Genomic DNA, 13307 nt, shown 5'->3' on the forward strand with positions numbered 1-13307 from the left:
ACCAAGCCCCGTATCTTTCTTCGAAAATGTGAAAGGCCAAGTAGAGTAGTATTTAGGAAGGCAGTTTGGGGGACAGAAATCCTGGAGGAAAATATGTAGAAGAAAATCTGGTAGAAACATGGTAGGGACTTTTTATATAGAAATCCTAAAAATCATGTTTACATGTTAGCTGAAAGGACTGCAACCCACCTTTGCTCCAGCATAGATTTGAAGGCGTACAAAAGGAAGACAAAAGAAAATAAATCGAACTGAAAGAAATTTAGGATGGAACAATAAGATGAAGCTGAAGCCAGCTAGTATACAAATATACTTCAGAGGGACTTGTAGTTTTCAAAGATAGTTGGAAATTTTTCTTTAGGTTTAAAGTAGAAAGGGAAATGGGGACAATTCCCTAATGATCCTCTGTGTGCATGAGGTTAAAAGCGACAGTGCCTTTTCTGGACTTTTATATAAAGAAGTGGTATTTCTGATGGTTCCTATTAAGAGAGATTCTGTGTGCTATAATGCAAACAGTATCATCAACTCATTTCCAGGAGTAGTCTGAGTGCTTTGATACACATTCAGTTGGGAGTAATGCAGAAATTCTATAAATGACCCAGGAAGATTTGATAGTGTTCTATTTCTCAGCTTCCCACTTGATCAAGGGATAAAATGTACCAGAAAAGATTGACCATGTCTCCTATAGATAATTCTTCATTTTCAAATTTATTTTTTTGTAATTTTGGCCTGCATTTCTCTCTTACATATGCAAGCTAAATATTGTGTGTCAGTGTTCTTTGTGGGCATTGAGGGGACATATCCATACCATGAGATACTCAAATAAGCGGGACATAAGGTTGTTTCTTTTAGGAAAATTACATGTTTAACTCCATCTCCATTTGTGGAAGGACATAGCATACCAGAATTAAAAGCATCTGCCATATATCAGGCAGCTAGTCATAAATTATATTATTTAAGTTTAATAAGTTCTTTCTCAATTAAATTGACTAGACTTGAATCAAATTGATGTATTAAAGAAACAATATTTTAAGAATTTTACATAAGTGCATTTTATGTATTTTGTTTAATGCATTTTATGCATTATAATTATGCTATAAAACTCTTTAGAGACTGTTTAATTCCTTTTTAGAAGTCATACTTTATGTTTTAAAGAGGTGATTTAATTTATTTTCCATTCATGGCAGAAAGGCATATCCTACTCATTTTCTTTCTCTCTACAAATGTCAAACTCATCCAAGTATGTTTTGTTATGCAAGTCTTATGCTTATTTTGTGATGATAAAGAGATTGTTTCTGAAACATATTAGGAATTATGGGGAGCCCAGAATTTTAGATTGTTGATTATTTAGAACACTTAAAGTTTTGTCAGGAATGTTCTTTCTCCTACTTTGCTTCACAGTAATAGTTTTTAAACAGTCTAGTTACTGAATTCTTAAGAAGGGTGAGTGAAAGAGTTGGCAGTTTTAAATGTACCTTTCTTTGAGAGAGCTGTTACTGGGTTACTCTTTAAAAAGAACCGTCTTGGGGCGCCTGGGTGGCGCAGTCGGTTAAGCGTCCGACTTCAGCCAGGTCACGATCTTGCGGTCCGTGAGTTCGAGCCCCGCGTCAGGCTCTGGGCTGATGGCTCAGAGCCTGGAGCCTGTTTTCGATTCTCTGTCTCCCTCTCTCTCTGACCTTCCCCCGTTCATGCTCTGTCTCTCCCTGTCCCAAAAATAAATAAACGTTGAAAAAAAAAATTAAAAAAAAAAATAAAAAAATAAAAAGAACCGTCTTGGTTGATGAATATGTAATGGGGACTGTCAGCTCCAGATCTAAGTGGAAGGCAATTCCCGAAAGCCCCGGATGCTGGAAGAGGGGAATATTGGTAACAAGCGTCATGGGATTTTGTAACAGAGGTGATCAATCTAAGAATGTTAGAACTAAGTGGATTTCTTAAATCTACCTGCCCAATGACTTTAGCCTTGAGTAGCTACTCAGAAACCAGCTTACTTACCTATCATTTGCAGCAAACATGCCATTTTGTTTTACTCAACACTTAGTGTCATCTCTCATGCTTCTCTTTATTCTCTCCTAACTATGCCTGCTTTTGTTTTTTCTCTTTCTTATTTGTCTTCTCCTTAACTCTTATTTTTCTTTTCTCTTGGTTCTCTTTGATTTTACCTTTGTTTTGCAATGCAGTTATTCTGTACACATCTTTTTCATCTTAAAATCTTGACATTCTAGAATTCCTATGCCTCATTTTATGATTCTGAAGAGAGTGTTTTTTGCCATAACTTTCCCTTAGATGTTGTAACACACTGATTCAAAGAAATAAGAAGTATAGTGGAAGGGAGGGGGTGGGAGAATGAATTCAGTTCAGGTGTTATTTATTTATTTATTTATTTATTTATTTATTTATTGACTGACAAGCATAGCTTTACTTTTTAAAAAAATATGTAATTTATTGTCAAATTGGCTAACATCCAGTGTGTGCAGTGTGCTCTTGACTTGGGGCAGGATTCCCATGGTTCATTGCTTACATACAACACACATCTCGACAGAAGGAAACTGAAAGTTTGGGAGGAGGAGGATTCAGGAAAATGACTGAGTTGTCTTTCTAGTTCATTGTTCTGGTATGCATTCTTTACCACCAGAACCCAGAAATTTGCTTTTTTTGGGCAGGTCACCAGGTCTAGAGCTATAGGGAAAAAGGTAGGAAACACTGTATGTGTTTCTTTTTTTTTTTTTAAACAGTTTGAATTTTTTTTCAACGTTATTTATTTTTGGGACAGAGAGAGACAGAGCATGAACGGGGGAGGGGCAGAGAGAGAGGGAGACACAGAATCGGAAACAGGCTCCAGGCTCCAAGCCATCAGCCCAGAGCCTGATGCGGGGCTCGAACTCACAGACCGCGAGATCGTGACCTGGCTGAAGTCGGACGCTTAACCGACTGCGCCACCCAGGCGCCCCACACTGTATGTGTTTCTAATGCAAAGAACTGTTGGTGTTCCCTTGGGTTCTCCCTGCACTATCAAAATAGGAAGAAGAGAAAGAAAAGCATTTTCCATCAAAACAAAGCCCCAGGATTTTATCTAGAGTTTGTTGAGTTTGGGGATTTGTAGGTAACTAAAAACAAAAGTGTTCCAGCATTTGTATTTGCTTTATATTAACTGCTGCTTGGCTTTGTTTTTAGGACCCTTATTCAGAATTGGCTAACTCTGGTGTTAAGTTCAGAGTAGAGATTTGTCAGGATAAGAAAGAAGAATCCATTTTTTATTACTTGAAAAAAATACAATACTTGTCTGGGAAAATGCTTGCATTTTAAGGCCACTTGTTAATGTTCTATTGCCGCAGGGCCATCTGTCGGTGACTACTTCATGCTCTTCTCAATGATTTTTGTTTTGAAAGATACACCCCTAGCTGAGGTGCAGGAAGTAGCTAAAGGCAAAGTGATATCTATGTTGCCCCTTTTAAGATTCTTACTCCCCTTTTTCCTTTCCCAGGATACCTCCTTTCATGGTTTGATCATTCTTTTGATCACTTCTTCCATTCACTCCTATAATTACTGGGCAAATACTTTAAGCCCCTACCGTGTGCCAGGCAGTATTCTAGATGCCAGGGACAATAGAGGGAAAAAAATGACAAAAATCCCTGCCTTCACAGAGCTTATATTCTAGTGGAGTAAGAGAGATAATAATTAGGAGGCAAACAAGTGAATTATGTAGTATATTATGTGATGTTCCATGTTAAAGAAAGTAAGAGACAGAATGAAAAGTGCTACAGTGGATCAGATCACCACTAGGTTGATCATCACTAGATTGCTAGGAAGGCTAGGAAGAGCAATCATCCTAGATTGCTAGGAAAGAGCAAGGCAAGGGAGACATACAGATATCCCACTATAGCAGAGACCCTGTGGAGGGCGTATGGCAGCATGTTAAAGAGCAGCAAGAAGACTGTTGTGGCCACAGGAGCAGGTAGGGAAAGGCAGAAGTGGTCAGAGAGGTCAGGGACTGTGGACAAGTGAAAGAAGGCCAAGAGCCTGTACAGATGCTGTGCTTTAATTTCAGTGAAATGGAAACTTTCAATGTAGTTTAACAATATGTTATAAAATTTAATAATAAGCCCTTTTTTATTTTTCTAGAGCATTGTCACATGTATCAACTAGAGTGCTGCTAAATTAGGAATGTCTAAATTATCCTCAAGAGTGACTGCTATTTCTTGTCAGGAGTCTGATCTGCATGCTAGCTGTGGTTGGGGAGACATATGACAGGAGAGAAACTCTAGTCTTCCAGCTTCCCACCAATTGCTTATATTATGTGTCTCTGATTTTTCAACTGTAAATTGTCGATGATGGACACAATGAGTTGTTTTCAGACTCTACTCCATGGAGCACTGGGGATTTCTGAAGGTCCTTTTGTTTTTATTTTTTGTTTTACAATGTTCATGCGAGGTTCACTTAGAAGAAATTGTCCCTTAGCTTGAAAAGTAATCCTGGAATTTGTTTTCCCTTAGGTTTTCCAGCATGAATTTACAGTCTCATAGACTCTTAAATGACAAATAAAGGAACACAATCCTTTCAGAATCCTTTATTACTCGATGGTAGTACTCATGATCTCTTATTGAAATTAGAAGGTAGGGGGCACCTTTGTGGCCCAGTGGGCTTGAGCGTCCAACTCTTAATTTCAGCTCAGGTCAGGTAAAGATCCCAGGGTTGTGGGATTGAACTCCATGTTGGGCTTCGTGCTGAATGTGGAGCCTGCTTAGGATTCTCTCTCTCTCTCTCTCTCTCTCTCTCTCTCTCTCTCTCTCTCTCTCCTCTCTCTCCATCTGTCCCTCTCTCGTGTGCTCTCTCTCTCTAAAATAAGAAAAAAAAAAGAAATTAGAAGGAAAGTTGTCAATAGATAAGACAACTGAATCCCATCCTTCAAGATTGATGAGTTCTATCATTGTACAGACTTGAGCTAAGTAAATAATATAAGTGAATGTTTCAACAGGTATTTCCTAGAACAAAATAGACGCTAGCAGTTGAGAAAAATAATTATGATTGGTGTGTTGAAGAAGGGCATGAGGCTATTCTAATTTAAAAAATAATGACGTGAGCATTAGTCATTATCTGTGTTATATATGCTGAAAAGTAGTCATGTCTTTATAATACAGAAGTATAATTGGAAGATAAACTGGATGTTTTGGTACTTCTGGTTAAAGATATGCTTTAGTTAGTTTTGTTTTCTGATTGAGGAATTGGGAAATTTCTTCTTTAAGATACTGACTCTTTTTCTTTTTCAAACCAGAATCGCAGTCTGCTGTTTTGGAAACTCCAAAAAAATGTTCGGATGCTGTTCAGCAGGTAAGAAGATCTTTTTTTTAAAATTTACTCATTTAAATTTAAGTTAGTTAACATATAATGTAGTATTGGTTTCAGGAGTAGAAGCCAGTGCTTCATCACTTACATAAAACACCCACTGCTCATACCCAATAAGTGCCCTCCTTACTACCCATCACCCCTTTAGCCTATTCCCCTCCCCACCTCCTCTCCAACTACCCTCAGTTTGTTATCTATATTTAAGAGTCTCTTATGGCTTGTCTCACTCTCTGTTTTATCTTATTTTTCTTTCCCTTCCCCTATTTATCTGTTTTGTTTCTTAAATTCCACAAGAGTGGAATGATATGGTATTTGTCTTTCTCTGACTTACTTCACTTAGCATAATACTCTCTATTTCCATCCACGCTGTTGCAAATGCAAGGTTTCATTCTTTTTGGATCACTGAGTAATAGTCCATTGTGTGTGTGTGTGTGTGTGTGTGTGTGTGTGTGTGTGCCACATATTCTTTATCCATTCATCAGTCAATGGACATTTGGGCTTTCTCCATAATTTGGCTATTGCTGAAAGAGCTGCCATAAACATTGGCATGCGTGTGTCCCTTTGAATCAGCATTTTTGTGTCCTTTGGATAAATACCTAATAGTGCAATTGCTGGGTCATAGGGTAGTTCTATTTTTAATTTTTTGAGGAAACTTCATGTTTTCCAGAGTGGCTGCACCAGTTTGCATTCCAACCAACATTGCAAAAGGATTCTCCTTACATCACATCCTCTTTGACATCTGTTGTTACCTGAGTTGTTAATGTTAGCTATTCTGACAGGTGGTATCTCACTGTGGTTTTGATTTGTATTTCCCTGATGATGAGTGATGTTGAGTATCTTTTCTTTTCTTTTTTTTTTAATATATGAAATTTATTGTCAAATTGGTTTCCATACAACACCCAGTGCTCATCCCAAAAGATGCCCTCTTCAATGCCCATCACCTACACTTCCCTCCCTCCTACCCCCCCATCAACCCTCAGTTTGTTCTCAGTTTTTAAGAGTCTCTTATGCTTTCGCTCTCTCCCACTCTAACCTCATTTTTTTTCCCTTCCTCTCCCCCATGGGTTTCTGTTAAGTTTCTCAGGATCCACATAAGAGTGAAAACATATGGTATCTGTCTTTCTCTGTATGGCTTATTTCACTTAGCATCACACTCTCCAGTTCCATCCACGTTGCTACAAAGGGCCATATTTCATTCTTTCTCATTGCCATGTAGTGTTCCATTGTGTATATAAACCACAATTTCTTTATCCATTCATCAGTTGATGGACATTTAGGCTTTTTCCACAATTTGGCTATTGTTGAGAGTGCTGCTATAAACATTGGGGTACAAGTGCCCCTATGCATCAGTACTCCTGTATCCCTTGGGTAAATTCCTAGCAGTGCTACTGCTGGGTCATAGGGTAGATCTGTTTTTAATTTTTGAGGAACCTCCACACTGTTTTCCAGAGTGGCTGCACCAGTTTGCATTCCCACCAACAGTGCAAGAGGGTTCCCATTTCTCCACATCCTCTCCAGCATCTATAGTCTCCTGATTTGTTCATTTTGGCCACTCTGACTGGCGTGAGGTGATACCTGAGTGTGGTTTTGATTGGTATTTCCCTGATGAGGAGTGATGTTGAGCATCTTTTCATGTGCCTGTTGGCCATCTGGATGTCTTCTTTAGAGAAGTGTCTATTCATGTTTTCTGCTCATTTCTTCACTGGGTTAATTGTTTTTCGGGTGTGGAGTTTGGTGAGCTCTTTATAGATTTTGGATACTAGTCCTTTGTCTGATATGTCATTTGCAAATATCTTTTCCCATTCCGTTGGTTGCCTTTTAGTTTTGTTGATTGTTTCCTTTGCTGTGCAGAAGCTTTTTATCTTCATGAGGTCCCAATAGTTCATTTTTGCTTTTAATTCCCTCGTCTTTGGGGATGTGTTGAGTAAGAAACTGCTGCGGCTGAGGTCAGAGAGGTCTTTTCCTGCTTTCTCCTTTAGGGTTTTGATGGTTTCCTGTCTCACATTCAGGTCCTTTACACATTTTGAGTTTATTTTTGTGAATGGTGTAAGAAAGTGGTGTAGTTTCAACCTTCTGCATGTTGCTGTCCAGTTCTCCCAGCACCATTTGTTAAAGAGACTGTCTTTTTTCCATTGGATATTCTTTCCTGCTTTATCAAAGATGAGTTGGCCATACGTTTGTGGGTCTATTTCTGAGGTTTCTATTCTATTCCATTGGTCTATGTGTCTGTTTTTGTGCCAGTACCATGCTGTCTTGATGATTATAGCTTTGTAGTAGAGGCTAAAGTCTGGGATTGTGATGCCTCCTGCTTTGGTCTTCTTCAAAATTACTTTGGCTATTCAGGGCCTTTTGTGGTTCCATACAAATTTTAGGATTGTTTGTTCTAGCTTCGAGTAGAATGCTGGTGCAACTTTGATTGGGATTGCATTGAATGTGTAAATAGCTTTGGGTAGTATTGACATTTTAACAATATTTATTCTTCCAATCCATGAGCATGGAATGTTTTTCCATTTCTTTGTATCTTCTTCAATTTCCTTCATAAGCTTTCTATAGTTTTCAGCATACAGATGTTTTACATCTTTGGTTAGATTTATTCCTAGGTATTTTATGCTTCTTGGTGCAATTGTGAATGGGATCAGTTTCTTTATTTGTCTTTCTGTTGCTTCATTATTAGTGTATAAGAATGCAACTGATTTGTGTACATTGATTTTGCTGAATTCATGTAACAGTTCTAGCAGACTTTTGGTGGAGTCTACCGGATTTTCCATGTATAATATCATGTCATCTGCAAAAAGTGAAAGCTTGACTTCATCTTTGCCAATTTTGATGCCTTTGATTTCCTTTTGTTGTCTGATTGCTGATGGCTAGCACTTCCAACACTATGTTAAACAACAGCGGTGAGAGTGGACATCCCTGTTGTGTTCCTGATCTCAGGGAGAAATCTCTCAGTTTTTCCCCATTGAGGATGATATTAGCTGTGGGTTTTTCATAAGTGGCTTTTATGATGTTAAGTTATGTTCCTTCTATCCCGACTTTCAAGGGTTTTTATTAAGAAAGGATGCTGAATTTTGTCAAGTGCTTTTTCTGCATTGATTAACAGGATCATATGGTTCTTTTCTTTTATTAATGTGATGTATCACGTTGATTGATTTGCGAATGGTGAATCCGCCCTGCATCCCAGGAATCAATCCCACTTGATCATGGTGAATAATTCCTTTTATAAGCTGTTGAATTCGATTTGCTAGTATCTTATTGAGAATTTTTGCATCCATATTCATCAGAGATATTGGCCTGTAGTTCTCTTTTTTTGTTGGGTCTCTGTCTGGTTTAGGAATCAAAGTAATGGTGGCTTCATAGAATGAGTCTGGAAGTTTTCCTTCCCATTCTATTTTTTGGAACAGCTTGAGAAGGAAAAGTATTACCTTTGCTTTCTATGTTTGGTAGAATTCCCCAGGGAAGCCATATGGTCCTGGACTCTTATTTGTTGGGAGATTTTTGATAAGTGATTCAATTTCATCACTAGTTATGGGTCTGTTCAAATTTTCTATTTCTTCCTGTTTGAGTTTTAGAAGTGTGTGGGTGTTTAGGAATTTGTCCATTTCTTCCAGGTTGTCCAGTTTGTTGGCATATAATTTTTCATACTATTCCCTGATAATTGCTTGTATCTCTGAGGGATTGGTTGTAATAATTCCATTTTCATTCATGATTTTATCTATTTGGGTCATCTCACTTTTCTTTTTGAGAAGCCTGGCTAGAGGCTTATCAATTTTGTTTATTTTTTCAAAAAACCAACTCTACAGTTTTTTAGATTTTATATTGTTTATTTCTGCTCTGATCTTTATTATTTCTCTTCCTCTGCTGGGTTTAGGCTGTCTTTGCTGTTCTGTTTCTATTTCCTTTCGGTGTGCTGTTAGATTTTGTATTTGGGATTTTTCTTGTTTGTTGAGATAGGCCTGGATTGCAATGTATTTTCCTCTCAGGACTACCTTTGCTGCATCTCAAAGTGTTTGGATTGTTGTATTTTCATTTTCATTTGTTTCCATATATTTTCTTTAAATTTTTTTTAACATTTATTCATTTTAGAGACAGAGAGAGACAGAGCATGAATGGGGGAAGGTCAGAGAGAGAGGAAGACACAGAATCTGAAACAGGCTCCAGGCTGTGAGCTGTCAGCACAGAGTCCGACGCGGAGCTCGAACTCACGGACCACGAGATCATGACCTGAGCCGAAGTTGGTCACCCAACCAACTGAGCCACACAGGCGCCCCCCCCCCCATATATTTTTTAATATCTTCTCTAATTGACTGGTTGGCCCATTCATTCTTTAGTAGGGTGTTCTTTAACCTCCATGCTTTTGGAAGTTTTCCAGGCTTTTTCCTGTGGTTGATTTCAAGCTTCATGGCATTGTGGTCCAAAAGTATGCATGGTATGATCTCAATTCTTGTATAGTTATGAAGGGCTGTTTTGTGACCCAGTATGTGATCTATCTTGGAGGACGTTCCATGTGCACTTGAGAAGAAAGTATATTCTGTTGCTTTGGGATGCAGAGTTCTAAATATATCTGTCAAGTCCATCTGATCCAATGTATCATTCAAGGCCCTTGTTTCTTTATTGACCATGTGTCTCGATGATCTATCCATTGTTGTAAGTGGGGTATTAAAGTCCCCTGCAATTACCACATTCTCGTCGATAAGGTTGCTTATGTTTGTGAGTAATTGTTTTATATATTTGGGGCTCCCGTATTCGGTGCATAGACATTTATAATTGTTAGTTCTTCTTGATGGATAGAGCCTGTAATTATTATATAATGCCCTTCTTTATCTCTTGTTACAGCCTTTAATTTAAAGTCTAGTTTGTCTGATATAAGTATGGGTACTCCAGCTCTCTTTTGACTTCCAGTAGCATGATAGATAGTTCTCCATCCCCTCACTTTCAATCTGAAAGTGTCCTCAGGTCTAAAATGAGTCTCTTGTAGACAGCAAATAGATGGGCCTTGTTTTTTTATCCATTCTGATACCCTATGACTTTTGGTTGGCACATTTAGTCCATTTACATTCAGTGTTATTATAGAAAGATATGGGTTTAGAGTCATTGTGATGTGTGTAGGTTTCATGCTTGTAACGATGTCTCTGGTGCTTTGTCTCACAGGATCCCCCTTAGGATCTTTTGTAGGGCTGGTTTAGTGGTGATGAATTCCTTCAGTTTTCATTTGGGAAGACCTTTATTGTTGAGTATGTTTTCATGTGTCTGTTAGCCATCTGGATGTCTTCTTTGGAAAAGTGTCTATTCATGTCTTTTGCCCATTTCTTCACTGGAATATTTGTTTTTTGGGGTGTTGAATTTGATAAGTTCTTTATACATATTTGATACTAACCCTTTATTCAATATGTTATTTGCAAATATCTTCTCCCATTCTGTTGGTTGCCTTTTCGTTTTGTTGATTGTTTCCTTCGCTGTGCAGAAGAAGCTTTTTATCTTGATGAGGTCCCAGTAGTTCATATTTGCTTTTGTTTCCCATACCTCCGGAGTCACATCTAGTAAGAAGTTACTGCAGCAAGGTCAAAGAAGTTTTGCCTGTTTTCTCCTGTAGGATTTTGATGGTTTCCTGTCTCACATTTAGGTCTTTCATCCATTTTGAGTTTATTTTTGTGTATGGTATAAGAAACTGTCCAGTTTCATTCTTCTGCATGTTGCTGTCCAGTTATTCCAGCACCATTTATTGAAGAGACTGTTTTTTTCCCATTAGATACTCTTTCCTGCTTTGTCAAAGATTAGTTGAACATACATCTGTGGGTCCACTTCTGGCTTCTCTATTTTGTTCCATTTATTTATATGAAGTAAGAAGATCTTATTAGGATGTTGAATCCTACCCCCTTTCTTTCTTACTTTCTCTCTTACTTGTCTTAAAACTGTGACAGGTTCTGATTTTCTTTTTCATGTGCCAGCTAGCTGAGGCCATCCTTATTTCTCTGTCTTCAGGGAAATATAATCATGTGGAAGGGGATGTTGTCTTCCATTTAGGCTTTGAAAAAAAAAATCAACCTTGAAGTGGAACGGAGTACAAGTTTTTAGAAGCTGCATCATTCTGTATCTAGCCAAAGAGTTGGGCCTGACAGAAGCTGGGTCCAGCAGGACAGTTTCCATTCCAGATGTCACATGGAGATGTGCCTGGCTGAACTAATAGTTACATGGATGCGAGTTTGAACAACTCGCCAGAGGTTTTCTAAAGTCAAATCATATTTTTAAGTTACTTTGGTGGATGAAACATTAGTTAGTGCCTGTTTAATTCCCACAGAAACTGTTTTTCTTTTACTAAAGAAGCCAAATTTTGTTTTTTGAAATCAAAACACTATTAAAGAAAAAAAGACTGCAAGAAAGGAAACATATAGAATAGTAATTGTAGATAGCAATTGCTCTTTTGGATACAAAACCAGTTTTTAAAAATGTATTTATACTTTCTTCCAACTAGTCTTTTGAAAATAAGTGAGTACTTTTCTTTTGAAAATATCTGAGTACTAGATATTATCAGTAAGAAGACCCTATCCTCCAGCACAGCCTAGTGGAAGGTGAGAAGATTCTCATCCAGGTTCAAGGCCCAGTTCTGTTTCTGGTTAGTGTGTAACAGCATACTAGGATTTCTGGGACATGGTGTTTTTCTCTGTCAAATTAAAGAATTTGCTGATTTTTGAGAGCTTTTCCAAGTTAAAATTGACATCCCTTTTGAAAAGCAGCGTCCTGAATCATACATGAAGGTTGTGCTCCCTCTGGAGGAGCAATGAGAACATAACAATGTTCAAGAACTACAATTTACTCATGCTTTAAAAAAATACAGCTATGAAGTTACTACAATATTATTGAGACCTACAGTGTACTTTTCATTCCTGTGACTTACTTATTATTATTTATTTTATTTGTACCTCTTAATCCCCTTCACCTATTTTACCTATCTGAAACTAATATGTCAACTATACTTCAACTAAACAAATAGTAATAATTAAAAGATGTAGCTACATTGGCCATTGTTGTAAGACTAAAGATACTCTTTTTTTCTTTTTAAGTTTGTAATGTTATTTATGTTTGAAAGAGAGAGACAGAGTATGAGCTGGGGAGGGGCAGAGAGAGAGGGAGACACAGAATCTGAAGCAGGCTCCAGGCTCTGAGCAGTCAGCACAGGGCCTGACATGGGGCTCAAACTCACAGACCATGAGATCAAGACTTGAGCTGAAGTCAGATGCTTAACTGACTGAGCCACCCAGGTGCTCCAAGACTAATGATACTCTTCAGGATAGTGTCACAAAACATGTTTTTTCAGCTTTTTGTCAGAGCAGAGACCTACACAAGGCCAGGGCTTTTGGAGAGGGATAGTGTTCTGAGCTGATGGTTATTTAATAAATTGTGTAATGATTAGCCAACAGTGATTGAGATGAAGAAAGATAAAAAGAGGCAGAGAAATAAATTCAAAAATAATTAAGAAAAATAGTGCCCTGAAAATATCCTCTCATTTTCTACAGCTTCTTTTATTTTTTATTTTTTATTTTTTTGAGGCATGACTAAGTCGTAATCTGATAATATGTTAGATTTTTCTAAATTATTATTTCCAGGGCATATACTATTGAATTTTTATTACATATGATAATGCCAAAGAAAGCCTCAACAAAACATAATTTATACTATAAAAATGATAAACATGCGACATTGCTGTGTGTATTAAGATTCAAGTATCAATTCATGTATGTAAAATTATAGTGATTTTTCCATTTTTCTTGAGCTGTGAACCATGGTAAAATATATTGTAAGAAGCAGGAAACCCAATGCACTGGGTGTTTTACAAATGCCCGATGTTACAGCTTTGGAAATTCAAGGGTGAAATAGATTAACTTAAATTTCATATCTGCTTTCCTTATTGCCAGTGAACTCTCTATAAGCCAGAAAATACAATAAATTAATTGAGAGGAAGCAGTATTTGG

At 37.6% G+C, this 13307-nt stretch overlaps 1 protein-coding gene across 2 annotated transcripts in view; it reads left to right on the top strand.

The window, feature by feature from the left end:
- FMN2 (formin 2) overlaps positions 1 to 13307 on the top strand; it is a 399417-nt gene that overhangs the window by 108038 nt on the left and 278072 nt on the right. For both annotated transcript variants that reach the window (XM_086694491.1, XM_086694490.1), the window contains exon 4: positions 5270 to 5325. In XM_086694491.1, coding sequence (XP_086550617.1) covers positions 5270 to 5325 — 56 coding nt within the window. The remainder of the gene's footprint in view (positions 1 to 5269; positions 5326 to 13307) is intronic.

This window comes from Puma concolor, chromosome E4 (assembly GCF_028749965.1).
Source record: "Puma concolor isolate L17-30 chromosome E4, mPumCon1.1.hap2, whole genome shotgun sequence".
NCBI classification, from domain to species: domain Eukaryota; kingdom Metazoa; phylum Chordata; class Mammalia; order Carnivora; family Felidae; genus Puma; species Puma concolor.